This window comes from Corylus avellana, chromosome 6 (genome assembly GCF_965113065.1).
Source record: "Corylus avellana chromosome 6, dhCorAvel1.hap1.2, whole genome shotgun sequence".
In the NCBI taxonomy this organism is placed as follows: domain Eukaryota; kingdom Viridiplantae; phylum Streptophyta; class Magnoliopsida; order Fagales; family Betulaceae; genus Corylus; species Corylus avellana.
Window position 1 is genome coordinate 24,963,021 of NC_142495.1, and position 18,018 is coordinate 24,981,038.

At 34.7% G+C, this 18,018-nt stretch overlaps 1 protein-coding gene across 7 annotated transcripts; it reads left to right on the forward strand.

The window, feature by feature from the left end:
• The first annotated feature begins 1,399 nt into the window (after positions 1–1,399).
• Positions 1,400–17,427, forward strand: LOC132187624 (protein transport Sec1a). 7 transcript variants are annotated; one of them, XM_059601994.2, is made up of 21 exons: positions 1,400–1,616; positions 2,579–2,637; positions 3,977–4,058; positions 4,433–4,511; positions 5,396–5,446; positions 5,566–5,662; positions 5,768–5,800; positions 8,510–8,635; positions 9,921–10,112; positions 10,200–10,283; positions 10,387–10,485; positions 10,606–10,682; positions 12,470–12,566; positions 13,052–13,177; positions 13,272–13,367; positions 14,349–14,465; positions 14,574–14,651; positions 15,636–15,844; positions 16,520–16,610; positions 16,706–16,795; positions 17,209–17,427. In XM_059601994.2, the coding sequence occupies exons 1-21, from the start codon at positions 1,538–1,540 to the stop codon at positions 17,260–17,262; spliced, it is 2,016 nt and encodes a 671-aa protein (XP_059457977.1). In that variant the 5' UTR covers positions 1,400–1,537; the 3' UTR covers positions 17,263–17,427. The 7 variants fall into 7 exon arrangements, with proteins under 7 accessions (XP_059457977.1, XP_059457979.1, XP_059457978.1 ...); XM_059601996.2 differs by lacking the exon at positions 1,400–1,616 and adding an exon at positions 2,168–2,469; XM_059601995.2 differs by lacking the exon at positions 1,400–1,616 and adding an exon at positions 2,168–2,444.
• Positions 17,428–18,018: the final 591 nt, after the last annotated feature.

Here is an 18,018-nt window from a genome sequence, read left to right on the forward strand (position 1 = left end):
TTGTAACTAATAAGAGAGATACATGGTATCATTTGATGCCAAGCTGTAAAAGATGCTTTTAAATACAAGCTTTTGCTGCTGTCCTGTTGTAAACAAATTAAGCTCTGGTCAATGGTGCTCTTTTGTGGGACTCGTGACTTTAATTGATTGTTGTGCATACACTTGAGAGGTCTGTGTGCCACATTGAAAAAATATGAAAAAAAAGAGTAGTTAATATATATAAGTGGACCCATTAGCTTAGGTTTTTAGGCTAAAAGTAGTGTAATAATATGTATATTAATTTACACTCGGCTGGCTCCCTTTGTGATTCTCTCCCCAACATTGATAAATTGTATTCTCATGTAAAATGTCCAATTCTTTAACTTATTAGAAGTACGTCACCAAATGAGATGGACCAAATCCCCGCATCATATGGATAGGGGAAAAACACTTCCTCTTGAAATATTCATGCAGGTCACGTTATCAACCAAAGATTTATTTTGTGAGAACGGCTTTGATTTGTTTATGTGGGACAGAAGTAGACGACAATGTATATTATCGAGTCTAAGTTGAGTATTGAATGTTTAAATAATTTAGCTCATTTAATTTTATTTCGAACATGAGTCGAGCTCAAGCATATCACTGAGCTAGATGTTCTGTTTGATTTTGGCTTGCTTGTTTTTGAACGAATTTGAGTTTGATCCCAAACTATTCAATTAATTTATTCATTTCTTATATATATATTGTAAATTTATCTTAATAATTATTAAAATTTGATCATTTAAGTTAATTAAATAAATTAACTTGGACCTTAAATAATTCAATCTCAAGTTTATATGTGTGTTTTATAGTATGTGTTAAAACATTTTTTGATTGGTGTGAATTGCATGTTCTTCGAGATGTTCATGATCTTTAATCTTTGTGCTCCTGCAAGACAAATACAATAACCAAGTAAAAGAACTTGTCGGCCGGTCTCATTATGCCTAAGTCAGTATCTAAGAAAAGATTATGTCCAATGCCCAATATTTCAGTCTAAAGTTTGTATATGATGTAATGGCCTATTTATAGGCTAAGAGGTGGAGCCTGCATTAGGTCTTGTACTTTAACTTGATCTGAGTGGTAAGAGTTGTGGCCGACTATTGTTCTGATGGGTTGTTATTAATCTTGAGGCTCATGATATATATATGGTAGGCCTATAAAGTTAGATTATTCCCAACCGCATGATATAAATTCATTATGCACATGCACAATAGGCACACATATCCATACATATACACAAAGACACGTATATGTATGGATATGTGTATATGTATCATCACTCCCCCATTAATATATGTAAATTTTGAAGCATTTGCTCGTCCGTAAAAAGTTTGGCGATCGAAATTCCCGTTCCAAATTACACGTCCCCTCGTAATATAACGACCTTCACAGACGAATCCTCCTTTCTCGTCTCCCAAACACACGGGCAGCTCTCTCTCTCTCTCTCTCTCTCTCTCTCTCTGATTTCGTTTTTCTAATTTGTGTAATTGTGTTTGAAACCAAATCTTCTGCTGCAACAATGTCATTTTCGGATTCGGATTCCTCCTCTCATGGCGGAGCCACAGAGTACAAAACCTTCCGTCAAATTAGCCGTGACCGTAAGTTCTCTCCCTTCAAATTATCTTTTAGAATTCCGGTCCGTTTTCCGTTTGTTTCCCGGGGAAATGTGTTAAGAGAAACGGAGTCAAGGTTTTAAAGCTTAAATGTGTAGAAAGAAAACGAATCGAATTTCAATGATAGAAAGCTAAACTGCTCTGTCAAGTTTCAGGTTCATTAATTTAGACTCCGTTTGGTTGCAGAGAAAACTGTGGAAGAAAAGAAATCACGCTTCGAATATTACGATAATATTGCGTGATTATAAGTTCGAACGTTGAAACTTGAAACTATTGATGCAATTTTCGTCCGTTCTGTGGGAACTTTTCGTCGTTGAGAGAAAACAGCAGTCGTTTGTTTGAATAGAAAACTGCAAAACTGTAAAGAACTGAAACGACGGATGCGTTTCTGTCGTCTGTGAAAGTTAGCTAAACTGTAGTCGTTCATGGTGAATATCTAATCGCTTTGTGTAAACATGTGAAAAGGCGTGTCGAGTGTGTAAATGAGTAAACGGAGCAACCATAAACGGCAGTCGCTTTTCTAAAATAAGTACGGACGGTGATAGTCGCCAGCAAATCCTTTCTCCTCGGCATACTACCCATGACCCTTTCCCAATCGGTGACTCGAGTATCATCGGAAACCATAGTTTCCGGCGACTTGTTTCTTGCCATGCAAGTGATTCACTTACAGCCCCCACTCTCCATTTCGCTAATGATGACAACCCCGTCAAATCGGTGCATTCTAGAATGTGTTAAGAGTTTTAGTGAAGTAATACAGAACAATTCAACAATGAGAGATTCTCGCAATTTCTATTAAAATTGGAATTAAAATGGGTAACACCGTTTTAGTAACATTGCTGTATGTGTTGGTTTTTATTTGAATTTTTCGGCGAAGTTTGTGCCATTATTGTACGTGTTGGTTTTTCTTCCTTGTCTGTTAAATCTAATTATTTTGATGGTTTTTCCAGGATTGTTGTATGAAATGCTTGGATCAACAAAAACTGGGGATTCAAAGTCAACTTGGAAGGTGCGATCATTCTTCTTCTTGGAATACATATGGTTTTTAAAGAGCTATATATTGTGGTTGACAATATGTACCTATTAGGGTAGAAGCTTGATTTGGGCTTGTCTTTAAGTGGAATTATGCTAGAGATAAGCTCGTAGTTTCTATTCATTTATTTGTTTACTTTTTAATAGCAAACCTCGGTTCATTATAAATGCTGTTTTTATGCATGAATCTAGGTATCCTTCTTGTTTATAGTGTGTTTCGCAAGTTTGAGAGAAAGGAAGTTAGGAGAAGATGAATAATAAAAAGTGAAGAGAAGTTTGTAGTACCTTGTTTTGTTTTGTAATGGAAAGAAGATAAAAGAAAAGAATCTTCAAAAAGGTAGATTCCACCAAGGTTGTTTAATATAAAACCTTTGTAAGTGTTGGTTTTTACCATAAGTGGATTGGATTATTGCTTTTTTTTTTTTTTTTTTTTTTATAAATCCTAATAATTCGTAGATATTCTCTATTAGTGTGGGGATGAATGTGTACATGAACACTTTTTACTCTCATCAAATCCGCCCAACTTTAGACAGAAGTGTAATGGGGTCCATTTAGTGGTGGAGCTAGAAAATTTTCTCAAGGAAGACCAAGGCTATTTAGTTATATGAGAACTGTTAAGATTAATAACCTGTTTAGATGTTAGATAGTAAGAGATACAGACCACAAGTTAAATCCACTACATTTATTTATGTACTGCACAAATGTGAAATTGATAGCTATCATGTTGGAACTTTAGTTGTTTTAAGTTTATATATTGATAAGCCACATTGATGACATAATATCAATTATAATAGAATATAAAACCTCAAAAGATATCTCTTATTAGTTTTGAACAATTTTTAGAATTAACAATATAAATGAAAAAAAAAAAAAAAAAAAAAAAAAAAAAAACCTAGAAAAGGGTTATAACAAGTAAGAGAATTATCTTGGAATTATGGTGAGCCGATAGAAATGGTTGGACATGAAAAAATAAAAGAGGCATATAAAAATCAAGGGGAGGCATACGCAAATTATGGCAGCCAACAGTGATAAAAATCTCACTATAATGGAGGGATTGAAAAAGTCAAGGGGGGCATCACTCCCTCTGCCCCTGCTTCCATCTCTCTTCACCTGTCCTCTTTCTTAAGTGTCTAACAAGCATCCATACTACTATGTTACATTGTATTTATTCTTATTTGACATGCTATTCTCCCTTTTTCGCTCAGTGGGACCAGTTTTTGGTTGTGTTGTTCATACTATTTTATATTGTGAATGCATGGGTAGCACTCTGTGGGGTTGTCTATGATATGTATGTAAACAACTTACTTGTTTGACAGGTACTCATCATGGATAAAGTTACTGTGAAAGTCATGTCTCACTCATGTAAAATGGCAGACATTACAGACCAAGGAGTTTCACGTAAGTGTCAAAATAGGTTTTTGCTCACTTTTTTAGCTTAAGATTGCTTCTTAACATATTTTCTTGCGATACCTTCAATATTGGCTGATGCGAACTTGTACGCATTCTTTCATGGATATAAAGTTCCATCACTGCTTTAAATTGCCTGTTATCTATCAGCTTTCAATTTATGGTCCTAGTCATTTCAAATTACTATTTTAGGGCCAACTATATCAAAGCAAATATCTGTTTGCTTAGATTGCAGTAAGCTGGCTGCCTTTCGCATGTCATTGCTTTTAAGTCCACTTAGAGAACTGCAGCAAAACAGCTTCAAAGTTTGGTTGTTGAATGGATTATTGGTATTTTAACTTACCAAAAATATTATTTCACTGCAGTGGTCGAAGACCTCTTCAGGAGAAGGCAACCCTTGCCATCCATGGATGCTATTTATTTCGTCCAGCCCTCAAAAGAAAAGTACACCATTCTTTCTTTCTTTCTTTTTTTCATCTTAGTTTCTGTACTTGTTTTCAAGAGAAAGCGCATATCATGTACATTCTTTAACATACACAATCATGGATTTTTTAACTATATTTGTTTATGGTTCTCCATTAAGTTATGAAGGTGTTCTTGCTTGTAATAGTAAATCAAATATTACATCTTTTTATTAAGAAACACTTGGATAGTCAGCAAACAATTTTTGATATGAGCACAGAATTTTCTACATTTTGGAGCTAAAAATTGCTGTCGCTATAATTGGACAAGCATACGAGCAAAGTGTTAAGCTTGGACATTTTTTTTTTATTTTTTTTCGCGGGAAGGGGGTGGGGGGCATTGTATCTCTAAGAAACAACAAAAATATTTTCTTGTAACTGGCTTTAGGGTTCAATCATCCAATTCTTGTACTTGATTTGGTCTCAAGTGAGGTCAGAAGAGCTCTATAAGATTCAGATGAGAAGATTATTTGTAAGAACTACTAAGGGATCCAATCTTTTTATATTTTTAATATATGGAACTTTGGAGCTACTAACAAGGTGTTTATCAAAGACAGATCACTTTATGCATGAAACTTGGTTTTCTAATATCTCATAAGCCTACGTATCAGTTCTATATTTCTGTGAATCAATATTGTCCAATGGTTTCTGAGTTTTGTTTGCTGCAGAAATTAGAAATGGCTCGGTTTCATAGTTAACTGTGATAGTTAAATGCATCTCCTAATTCCCATAGATCTAACTTCTGCATTTCGTTTTTTGCCCTTCCATTTCCTGATTGCTCTGCTTTCTTCTTCCCTTGAGTTTTGTTTATATGCCTGCATCAATAGTACAGATCCATTTTAACCCTGTATTTTTGCTAGCATGCAGTGTTATTATGTTTTTGTCTGACATGTCTGGAAGGGAGCCTTTATACAAGAAGTATGTGGAGAATTCTAATTTTTCACAAATTCTAGATTTTATTTCGTTTCAGAATTGCTGCCAGCATTATTCTGATTACTGTTTGTTTTTTCATTACTGTCCTACTCTTTGGGTTCCAGGGCATTTGTATTTTTCAGTTCACCAGTCCCAAAGGAATTTATAAATCACATCAAGAGTGATACAAGTGTATTACCCCGCATAGGTGCATTGAGAGAGGTCAAGATCTTTATTTTTTTTCCTATAGATTCTCAGTGTATGTAAGTTTGCTAATTTCTCATGAATTATATTGTGTAATCATTTCCTTTGCTTGGTATGTTGCAGATGAATTTGGAGTACTTTCCTATAGATAATCAGGTATCTGTCAACATCTCTTCTTTCATTTCTCCTGATGCTATGTTGATCAATGAGCATCATATTAATTTAAAGGGTAATCAATTAATCCAATTAGTTTTAGATCTCCTCTGTTGCAAACACCATCATCTTGAAAAGCTTATTTCTGATATATAACACATGAATCCTGTATCAATAAAACAATATTTATTCGATGAGTTCCTAGTTACAAATTCTTTGTGGAAGGGTGTCCACTGTCCAGAGTTATCTTTCTGCATTGTACTACAAAAAATTAGGTTGCATTGTTTTGAGAGTTCACTTCGATTAATGATGACTCATAAGTTGAACAATTTCATGCTTATGTGATCAGACCAGACTTTAAAGAATCAAATAGAGATTCTTTTAAGATTAGAGCAAGTGGATGCCACCCTCTATGACTTTGATTTGGAACACATTCATATTATTTAGTTTAACCACTATCTCGTCCCTTCCCTACAATGAATTCTTGCTTTATTGATTTTTGTTAAACTTAAGTTCCTTTCACTGTCATGCTTTTTATCAATATAATTTATATGATATTGGTATTGTTGGTTGAAGGCTACTTACTTATGAGGGCATTGTGGAGTTTGTGTGATGATGGTCATAATTGTCAGGTTGAGAGCAACTTATGATGTAATGGGGTTTGTAGACTATACGGGTTACAGAAGTTTCAGCAAGTGTTTCTGGGGGGCCAATTCGGCTGCCCATTTTAACTAAGTGTTGCTCACAAATGGATGGTGACAGATGGTCCTCAAGCTAGAAGAATTGGCTTTTTAATAAATGGTCACCTATGTTTAACTATGACTGCAATTAGTATATGCTGAAATTAGTTGCTGGTGATCCTGAGACATATCGGGTATTTTTATTACATTGAACCCAGGTGTTGCTTTGAAATGCTTAAACAAAAGTGAAGTATGCAAAATATGTATGTGACACGGAAGTGTCAAGGATTAATGGAGTGTCAAAAGTCAAGTCTTGACAGTGTTCAAATGATCCTAAAGTTTGCTCGGACTAGATTCGAACAGAATTAGATAGATTGCATCGGTTGACCTACTTGCATCTGTAGATAGTTGAATCAACCACTGCTTTGACCGTGCCAAACAGAATGCACCGGTAGATAGATGGGCCAACCGCCACTTTGACCAGCGCCTGTACAAAGTGGCAACTAGGCTTTTTTCATGAGTTTTTTTATATGTTTTTGCTAGTTTTTAAGGGTATTTTCATCTTATTATGTTATTAGAATACGGTTTTGTGTTTTAGCCTATTTAAAGGCATGTTTTTGGCCTTCTTTAAAGAGAGATTTTGAAAATTTAGTTTACTTGACTAAAAGTTTCAGCCTTTAGCTTTCAAGAACATTTTCTTTTTATTCCTTCTATATCTCTAGGTAATCTCCCATTGAATAGTGAGCTTAACTATTGTTTTGTATCTCATGAAGATTTTTCTTGAGTGGTGATCGTGTGAAACTCTATATCCCATGGGTGGTGAGTTGTAATCTTAGTAGACTTTCGTTGAGCTTGTGCTTGTGTTTCTTTTCCATCAATTTTTTCCTGGCGTCAATGTGAATTACTTATTTTTAATTTACTTTATATAAGAAATATTTTCCCTCTAAATAGTAACCATAAATTTTTAACTAGCCCTACATGAATAAGCTGCTTGATACTATTGGATTCAAGGAATTCCTGCAATCTTCCTTTGCTTTGAACCTAAGAATACAAAATGTCTTCTACGAGTCTTTTGATCTTTTTAATTACACTAGGGTATACCCAACCCATTTGAGTTGAGTCTAATCCCTACAGTATATGGCTCCCTTGACTTGTCATGTATGGTATTTCCTCCTCCTCAAGTCCCTCATAAAATAACTGTACCATGAGGACTCGAACTTGATTTTAAAGGGTGCATACTGATAATACAACATAAATGGAAAGTATCTGCTGTCTATGATGCTAAAAGCACAATTTGTAACAATAAAGACCAAGGAAGTAAACTGATGAGATTTCTTCACACCAAAGTTGCAATAAGGAGCTGTCCCGCATCTAAAATTGGGATTTCTCTTGGGTTTTTTCTCCAAGAAAAAGCAGGAAGTCAAATTATAGAATAATTTTAAGCAATTACGAAAACACTGAAACTTTATGAACTGTACACTGGGCCCTCAAAGTTTCCAAGCACCAAAAGCATTGCCATTGAAGAAATTCCTCCATTGATTGATCTGGGGGAAGCAAGTTAAACACATGGTTCTTATTTTACCCAGGAAGTCAACTTCACATCTTTGGGTTGGGCTAAGAAAGATGCAATTTAAACATTTGTATCATGTGAAGAGATTATTTTTGAAGTCTCAATCCATGTGGATCATATGCTTTTTTTTTTTGCCTCCATGACTCTTGCTTCATTTTCTTAATCTCAGGACAATGAAACTTGCTTTTAGTTAGACTTTTACACTGAATAATGTCTGTATATATTGAATATATTGTGGTGAAGGTTCAACCAAGTTGCAAATTAAATCTCCAAGAAGTGCTATAGGGAAATTTTTATGTTCTTTAGACCATCCTGCATTTGGCTACTCTAAGTATCTGATGGCAAGGACACTTAGGAGTATACTATTGTTGAGCATCCCAAACATATTTATTTTGTCTTTTGTTCTAGCCATTTGAAAGGAAGTTCGAAAATGCTTTGTCCACTGATGTTCCTTTAATGCAGGCTTTTATCACTGATCATGAAAGAGCATTGGAAGAACTCTTTGGTGATGTTGAGAATCCTCGCAAGTTTGATGCTTGCTTGAACATGATGGCAACTCGAATAGCTACAGTTTTTGCTTCATTGAAGGTATGAATCTTAGACCACAAAATGTATTTTTCATGTGATTAAATGTGGGCTCCTTTTGTTATATCATCAATAATGGTAAAATATAAATATGCTTAATTTTTCTGAATTCCTTATTGCTTATGATCGACCTTTTATGCTTTATTATTACCTGGGTATAAATTGTGGAAGTTGGAACGGCTTTCTACTTCAGTTCTTTTTTTTAAGTTAACACAAGTGCACTGATATTGCATGTGGCTGGTCTCAAGTACCATCTTGTAGCACCAGGCATAAAGAGCTCTTATATACCTTCACTCTAATCCATGTGTTAGCTTCATTTTTATTATCATTGGTGTGCTTAGACATTCTGAAGTATATTTTAAATTCTGCTTCATCCTTCCTGCATATTCAAGTAGTGTCTTTTAACTCATTCAACATAGAATTTGTTACTTATAATTATTGTATAACTAAGAAGCACTTAATAAATAATGATTATGGTGGAGATCAGTGTATAATTTTAGAGTCTTCGCTTTTTGGTTGAATTGCCAGATTAGGATGACTAGAATAAAGTTATTCTCATCCGTTTGGTTACGTTTAAGTCTCATCCCTGGTTATTTTGCAATTCATTCTGGTCTAACTATGATTAGTGCAACAAAGCTTTAGCACAATTATCCGTGGTTGGTTAGAGTCATCGTTAAGAAGGAATGTAACAAGTTTATGATTCTTGGCAACCTGAGACTAAGCCCATTATTTGGGCTTGGGTTTGGTTTGTTTAGTGTTAAATCATCAGTTATCCTAAAGTTTAATTTGATAGGAAATTGTGAATTCAATAAACTATTTTAACACCCCCTCCCCCCCCCCCCCCCCCCCCCCCCTCTCAACTCAAACTCCATCTCAATAAATAAGGCCCAACGTGTGGAATATTTAACTAAAATGGGGGGTAACTTGTAGAGTCAAGGTTCGAACTTAGACCTTTGCTATGATACTATCTTAAATCAATATCGTGTTTGGGTCGCACTTATTGAGGGAAAGTTTAAGCTCATACTTGAGTTGAAATATTGATTAAATGATTAAATTATCATTTCTTATATGCTTAAGCTTTTGAGACAATTGATAATTTAACAATTAGGCTTTAAAACTTATAAATACATTGTTGATTTTGTGTAATTTTAGCATAATCTTACATGTGTCATCAGTTTTTTATATGTGGAAACATTGAGTTCCTAGATGTTAAACCACGACTTCTCCTAAAAGCCATGCTCTTTATTATTTACTACGGAAATTTGTGCATATCTTTGCATTTTCTCAGGAGCTGCCATGTGTTCGGTATCGTGCTGCCAAGGCACTTGATGAATCTACAGCAGCAACAAGTTGGGATTTAGTCCCTACAAAACTTGCTGCTGCAGTTTGGAACTGTATTTCAAAATATAAATCTACCATTCCCAACTTTCCACAGACTGAAACATGCGAGCTGCTCATCTTGAGTAGATCTGTTGACCAGGTCATTTTAATTTTCCTGTCATGACTTGTTTTTTTTGTATGCTCTTTCAGTTTGAATTTATTAAATGTGTTGAGGTTGCATTTATAGATTGCTCCAGTCATACATGAGTGGACTTATGATGCTATGTGCCATGATTTATTGGATATGGATGGAAATAAATATGTGCATGAGGTATGTCTTCATGTTGTTTCTTTCTTTTTATTTTCTAGGTTTTTTTTTTTTTCATTTCCGCATTCTATTTTTATATCAATGGATAACATATATTTCATATTAGGTTCCTAGCAAAACAGGGGATCAAATTGAAAGAAAGGAGGTTCTTCTGGAAGACCATGACCTAATCTGGCTCGAGCTTCGTCATGCACATATAGCAGATGTATGTCTATTGCATCCACACACACACACACACACACACACACACACACATATAGATATATATAATCTTTTTGGATATATTGTAAGCGTGAATGCTCTTTGCCACTAACTGGAATATCAGGCTAGTGAACGTTTGCATGAGAAGATGGCCAACTTCGTATCCAAGAACAAAGCCGCACAAATCCAACAGAGTGGAAGGTTGGTACCAGCATGCATCTGTCATGCTTTCGAAAGTTTTGGCTATTTGATCTTGAACTTTGCATGTTACAAGGTTTTAGCATATTATTGTCGTCTTGATATTACGGTGTCAGTACATTATCATCATTTGTTTCACCTAGTTTGTGTTTCTTTTCCAAGCAATACCACACTGTATTTTCAATACAATGTGGATTATTTGCTACTTTCAGCTTTGAATTCTCTTTCTATCTTATTGTCACCATTGTGTTACAGTATTTATTATACCATCACTTAGACAATAAAGAACTTTGAAGCAGAATCTGTGCTTCAACAATAATTAGTCATTGTTGATAGAAATTATCTTGTAGATAGAAATGAAACTGTTGCTCACTATAATTATGCATCTAAGTTAATTCTCAAGAAAGAAAAATTTATTCATTTAAGTCAATATTTCTACAGTTGGATACATTTATGTAATACTCGGGTTATATTCGCATATAATGCGCTATATTTAGATTTTCCACTGTTATAGCTGAGTAAAATGTTAGCATCAAGTATGGTCCTGTTGAGATTTCATTTCAAAAGTTGTTCTCTTGAAAGAGTTGAATAAATTTTGAAATGTAATAAAGCCTGAGGAACAATTTAGTATATAAGAGTATAAAAAGAGTAAACTCAGATTTGTAATTCACATATTTGATGAGGACTATTGTATAGATAGGTTGTTACTTTAGTTTCATCGTTGGTCGGATCATTTGTGTGATCAAATATTTTAGGGAGAGAAGCACTAAGGGAGTCAAATAAGAGTACATTAATTTATATATATTTGGACACCACTCTAACCCAACAGCCTAAGCTAATGGAATGAACTTGGGTCCACTTAGATATATTAACTACTCACTTTCTTTGTACTTTCTCAATGTGGGACACCACTCACAAGTGCACTCACAACCAATCTCCCTCTCACTTATAAGTATTTTCTACATTGATCAAACTCCACATCACGTGTGAGTCATTTACACTAGAGTGTCACCTGTACTCTTAAGAGCCACCACACTTTTTACAAGAGTCAAATCAAACGCGTCAAACTAAGACACTCGTATCTGCAGCAGAAGCTAACTATGGCTTTAATATCAATTGTTAGGGAGAGAATACCTAGGGAGTCAAACAAAAGTAAGTTATATACATATTAGGACATCACTTCTAACCCAAAAGCTTAAGCGAATGGGCTTTGATCCACTTAAGTATATTAACTACTAATTTTTTTTTAAAAAAAAAAAAAAAAAAAACTTTCTCAATGTGGGATACAACACTTACAAATACACTAATAACAATTTCCCTTTTCTTCTAAGGGCGAACTTAGGGAGTTAAAGGTTATGTAATGAAAAGGCGATTGTAATGCGGGTGACCATTAGCAGGTGATTGAGAAGTAAGAAGGGACAAGGAATATATAAATACTGCCGGAAGATGGTTATGGTATATGGGGCTTGGCTAAATTGAGCTTATCAATGATATAGATGCTGAGTGTTATTTTTAAGGCTTTGTAAAGCATGGCTTGAATTTTGTTAGTTTTTTAATCATTGTTGAGATTTATGATATTTGAAGTTCCATCTGTACAGATTGCACATAGCTTTTGATCCATATACTTCACATAACAATGCACATGGGCTTTTAGTTGTTGAGGTCATTAGAAATTAAGGAGGATTCAGGCCGAAAGGGGAGGAAAATATCTAGGGTCAAAAGTTTTTTTCCTTGATTTCACCATGCAGACTTTGCACATTCACTTGGAGTTGAAATTTGATTGTATCTAGGGATGGAAGCGAATTGTCTACACGAGATTTGCAGAAAATGGTTCAAGCTTTGCCACAGTACACTGAGCAAGTTGACAAGATTTCTCTCCATGTGGAGGTCAGTCTTCTTCTTTCAGCAAGTGTCATATTTTCTTGTTGAATGTAAACATGTGGTGTTTATTTCAAAGAGAAATATAGAGTACCATAGCCATCCACATGCAACCTGACAAAAACTTTTTTGTTCTTTCTTTCTTTCCCAATCTTTTGGTGTTGAGAAAGTTCAAGTTGCTGCATAATATTCTTATAAACTAGTTTAGTCTTGAATCAAGAGAAAGTAGAAAAGACAAAGATTACGGCACCATCTTTACTGTCTATATAAGCAGAGCAAACATGCAGTCTACAAAATTTTCTTATAGCTTTTATCTGAAAAACGGGAGTATTGTGTTTGGAATATATTCTGCCATCTGATACTTTGCTCTAAGAGTACAATCAGAAATAACTATGTTTTTTTAATAGTTGAGAAGCATCATAAAGACTTGTCAGGGTGAGTCCAGTGGTATGTTTGTTCCATTCTGATTGTTTTGCTTGATTATTTCATTACAGATTGCAGGAAAACTTAACAGAATTATCAGAGAAATGGGACTTCGAGAACTTGGGCAACTGGAGCAGGATCTAGTTTTTGGAGATGCAGGAGCCAAGGATGTTATTAATTTTCTGAGGACAAAACAGGTGATGTACTAAGGACATGTGTATGGATAAAGGTGATGTTTCGTACTTCTAAATACTTGCTAATGTCTATCCTTATTGAAAATTCTTTGTGCAGGATGCTTCTCCTGAAAATAAGCTGCGTTTGATGATTATTTATGCATCTGTCTATCCTGAGAAGTTTGAGGGTGACAAAGCTTCAAAGCTAATGCAGGTGTCCACAAAATTCCAATTCTTGGGTTTTACAAGTTAAAGAATCTAGTTAATTACTTTTCCTGGATCTTCACTTCACCTCAAGGAATAACTTATCATTCTAAGTCCATTCAGTGCAGTGCTTGCTTTGCAACCTGAAATTACCATTTTTTTAAGACCAGCAAGTTGGTTGTTACTTGGTTGTGTTTGTGATTAAATGCAATGTAAGCGTAAAAAAAGTTGGTTCATGTTGAGGAGCCTGAAATTTGATTCCAAACTTCTCTTTAAGGCTAATTAAATGTAATTCACTGACTTGACCTCAGTTTCAGATAGTCTACATCTGCCACCAACTGCAGGGCCAGATTCTTTCTCCTTCTCCTTTTTTTTTTTTTTTTTTGAGGGGGGGGGGGGAGGGGGGGGGGGGGAGGGGGGGGGGGGAATGGGACGGGTAGGTGGGGTTGAAAATTTTTTGTTCAATTAATCAATTGAACAAAAATCTGTGTCCAGTTACATTATCTTTAACCTTTTTGGCTCAAATGGTATATTTGCTCACTGTTCTCATTGAAGAGTACCTGGTGGATTTAATGTAAGTCTAAGGTATTTTCATACTATTTAGCGCTTGTTAGTTTCATTGTTTCACGCTCCAAAGCTTGTTAGTTTCATGGGGAGATACTTTATACAGTTATAGTTATTAATACCTACAACAGATTATTAACAGGTAAAATGGTTCTAAATCAAACCTTTTTGGCTCAAGTGCATATCATGATTAAAATGGCTCAATTTCTGAAACTTCAGTGCCTTCTGATTGTATTGTTTCTGTTACTGGCTTTTTCGGGCCTTCAGTTATCGTTTTTTTCCCTTGGTTGGTCTCTCAATAGTCTTCCTATCGTTAAACATCTTTAACATCTATCTATTATTACCAAGGGTATATAAAAGTTGTAGCTGAGGAAATATTTCTTTTTGGTATTAATTATGTTAATTATTTTTTCTTTTATCCAATTAGCTGGCTAAATTATCACATGAGGACATGAAGGTAGTATACAATATGCAATTGCTTGCGGGATCATCAGATAATAAAAAGACAACTGGTAGTTTCTCACTCAAGTTCAATGCCCAGAAGGTAAAACTTGAAATGCTTATTGAAGACCCTGCCTGCACTAAAAGAAAATTTAAGTAAAAAAAGGGAGGGGGTTCCAAATTCTACTAGTTGATAAGCATTGTTTTTCAGACAAAGCAAGCAGCAAGAAAGGATCGCACAGGTGAGGAAGAAACGTGGCAGCTGTCACGATTTTATCCCATGATAGAGGTATCATACTACATCACACAAGCCTCTTCATTTAATGTTGCCTAGAACATCTCCACGTAGAGGTTTATCTTTCTGATTCCTTTCATAAATTTCATTGATGTTCATATTGCCTAATTTTACAGAGTTAAATATGAGTTCGGCTATGGTTTCTATGATGTCCTTATTGTACTGATGAAATCTGGTGCTGCATTTCAACTGCCCCCTTTTAGATGTAGTTTTCCATATGATTTGACATGTGATGGCATCCACAGTATGAAGCACTGTCTAAGCATATGGAAATCAAACTACATGGATATATTTGGATTAAATGCTTGTTATGGTACTTTAACATCTTGTGGTGATGTTGATTAGTTTTGTGGGAGGCCATAGATCATCTTTACTGGGTCTTTTATTACTTTTATGTTGCCTAATCATGGGGCATTTAGGATCATCATTTTTATCATTTTAGAGACCATGGAAATAAACTTCCTTTTTGGCCAACAACTACCTCTTTCGTTGCTACCCTATCACTAGCTGCTTTCTGGTCATTCAACTTAGGCATTGCTCACATTGGTGGTCTAAACTAGTCATGTAACCGCCAGTTTCACAAATCTAGCTGTCACAATAAAAACAAAGCCTATAAATTGAAACATGGGATGCTTGCTTCCAGTGCAATTCACTAGTTATTCCCGTGTCACAGCTGAAATTTTGTCTTAAGCATTTGGGCCAGCTTTAGTCATCGTGAAGTTGACTTTTCTGTGTCAACCAGTAGTAGCAACAAAGGAAACAAGGCAACATGAGGTCATTGAAGGAGTTCCTTGCCAAAAAAGGATGCTTTCTGTGAAGACAATCACAAAAAAGTTTCATTTTAACTTGTTATGCATAAAACACAAACAAAAAAAAATCAGTTCCAAATTCATACTAGTCTATAAAAGCACATATGTTAGTATGGTGTACATTGTCTATATATAATAGACAGTATCACACAGCATGGTTCTGTCTCAGGAGCTTATTGAAAATCTTAGCAAAGGTGAGTTAACAAAGAATGAGTACTCATGCATGAATGAACCAAGTCCAACCGTTCAAGGAGGCTCCCTAAGGGGTACCCAGAGTGCATCAATGCATCCAAGTCAAATTTCTGCTCCTCATTCAATGAGATCAAAACGGACTGCAAATTGGGCACGAGCTCATCATTCTGATGATGGATATTCAAGGTAATCTCGCAACTTATTATCCTAGTTATTGGAGTAATTTGCTTCGTCCTTTACTAGCATGTGCAGGTGAGACCATCTGTCAAATCTGATCTTTCGGTATGATCCTTCAGTCAATATGATCTTATCTCACCAGCTCTTGACTATTTTCTGCTATATATTTTATATGGCACGTGTTACCTGGTTATAATATTTGGAGAAAAGTTCACATACCTCTCTCAAACTTCCACCAAATTAACAATGTCCTCTCAAACTTTCAATTGGGACGATGTCCCCTTCAAACTATTAAAAAATTGTCAATGTTCCCCCTAATATCAGCAAAAAGACAAAAAAAATAACTCAAAAACCCAATCTAGGATGGTTGAGCCATCCCTGGTTTTGCGTCTTTTTTTTTATTTTATTTTCTTTTTTTCAGTTGTAGTTTTTTTTTTTCCAGATTTTTTATTTTATTAATTATATTTTTTGTCTTTGGGTGTCATTGTCAATTTTTTGGTAATTTGGAAAGATATTGTCAATCTGGTAGAAGCTTCAAGTTTGAGAAAAATATGTGAACTTTTCCCTAATATTTGGTTGATGACAGCAGTTCAGATGTTATTTGCATCATCGGATTGGAATTGCTACTTTCAACTCTTATAGTTCTAGCATCTCAACTTCATACTTTTCTGCTGCCTTTTGTAGTGACTCATCTGTGAGGCTTGCATCTACTGATTTCAAGAAGATGGGCCAACGTATTTTTGTATTTATTATTGGCGGGGCTACTCGATCTGAAGTAAATTTTTTAAAGAACTTTTCTTTGTTTCTAGAACTCCAGTTATGTTTTGGATATCACCTGATGTTTTTTTTTTTCTCTGATACTACTGCCAGCTACGAGTTTGTCACAAGCTCACAACAAAACTCAGAAGGGAAGTAATCCTGGGTTCTGCTACTATTGATGACCCTCCTCAATATATTACGGTAATAAATGCCTAACATTTTAAGATCAATTGATTGTGTATACATGAGGTCGAACATCTTTTCCATTTTCTAGCATTGGTTTGATGCTTTTAGAGGCCTGATTGAATCAAAAAGTGCCAGCTCTACCATATCCAAGCTGGTTTCTAGTTTCTATCCTCTCTTGCTCAGAAAAAAACAATCTAAATTTGAAATATTTGAACTGGATCCATGAGTCCACCTCTTCTGATTTGTTAGAGCTTTGTAAATTTTTTTTTAATCAATAGCGATTTTCCTATATGCCTCTTGTATACATGGTTGCACCCCTCTGGGCGTTTTGATAATATACTTTTTACTTATAAAAAAATATATATATTTAGCCACAATAAGTTTGACTGCTGGTTTTGCTGCTCATGATTTTTGTTTACAATTTGCAGAAACTGAAGCTGCTTCCGGATAGAGATCTCTCACTGGATGGTCTCAGAATCTAAATTCTGGTGCCATAGGATTTTGTGAAATATGTTTTTGCTAAAAGCCAACAGGTTGATTGTTGGCCCTCTCTTTTGTATTTATGATATAATTTTATTCTCTCTTTCACTTCAATATAGGAAATGCAATGCTGTCTTGATATATGGGAAATTGCAGAATTCTCCTTTTGTTTCTACAGAATTATGTCTTGATGTTTGTATTTGTTTTAGTTGATAAAAAACTTATTCATCAAAAAAAAAAAATATTATCGTCTTAGTAGGTCTGAATAGATTGAATCGAAGCCTGTGAAGCTCACAAGCTGTTCAAAATAGTACCTAAAGCAGAAGAAAAGGTTCACATCACATAGCAACAGCTTGTGAAGTTGTGGCCTAAAAAAAAAAAAAAAGAGGATAATTACATTTTTGGTCATTGCGATTTAAAATGTGATTAATTACTCTTTATGGTAAGTAAAAAAAAATTGAATTGGTTCATATGGTTAAAAAAGTTGATAGAATCTATTAATGTGCCACATCAGCATCAATCATAGTGTGATATGTGTCACTTACAATAAAAATTTAAAATGTTATAAAAAAAATATAAAATTATAGGAAAAAAATATACTTTAGCTTCCTGAACTATCACTCATCTTGCACTTACACCTCTCTAAACTTTAAAAAGTGATATTAAAACATCGTGTGTCAAATTATACACGTTTGCATTTTTCTTTTCAAAATACCTTTATATTTAATAAAATAAAAAAAAAATAAAAAAAAAAAAAA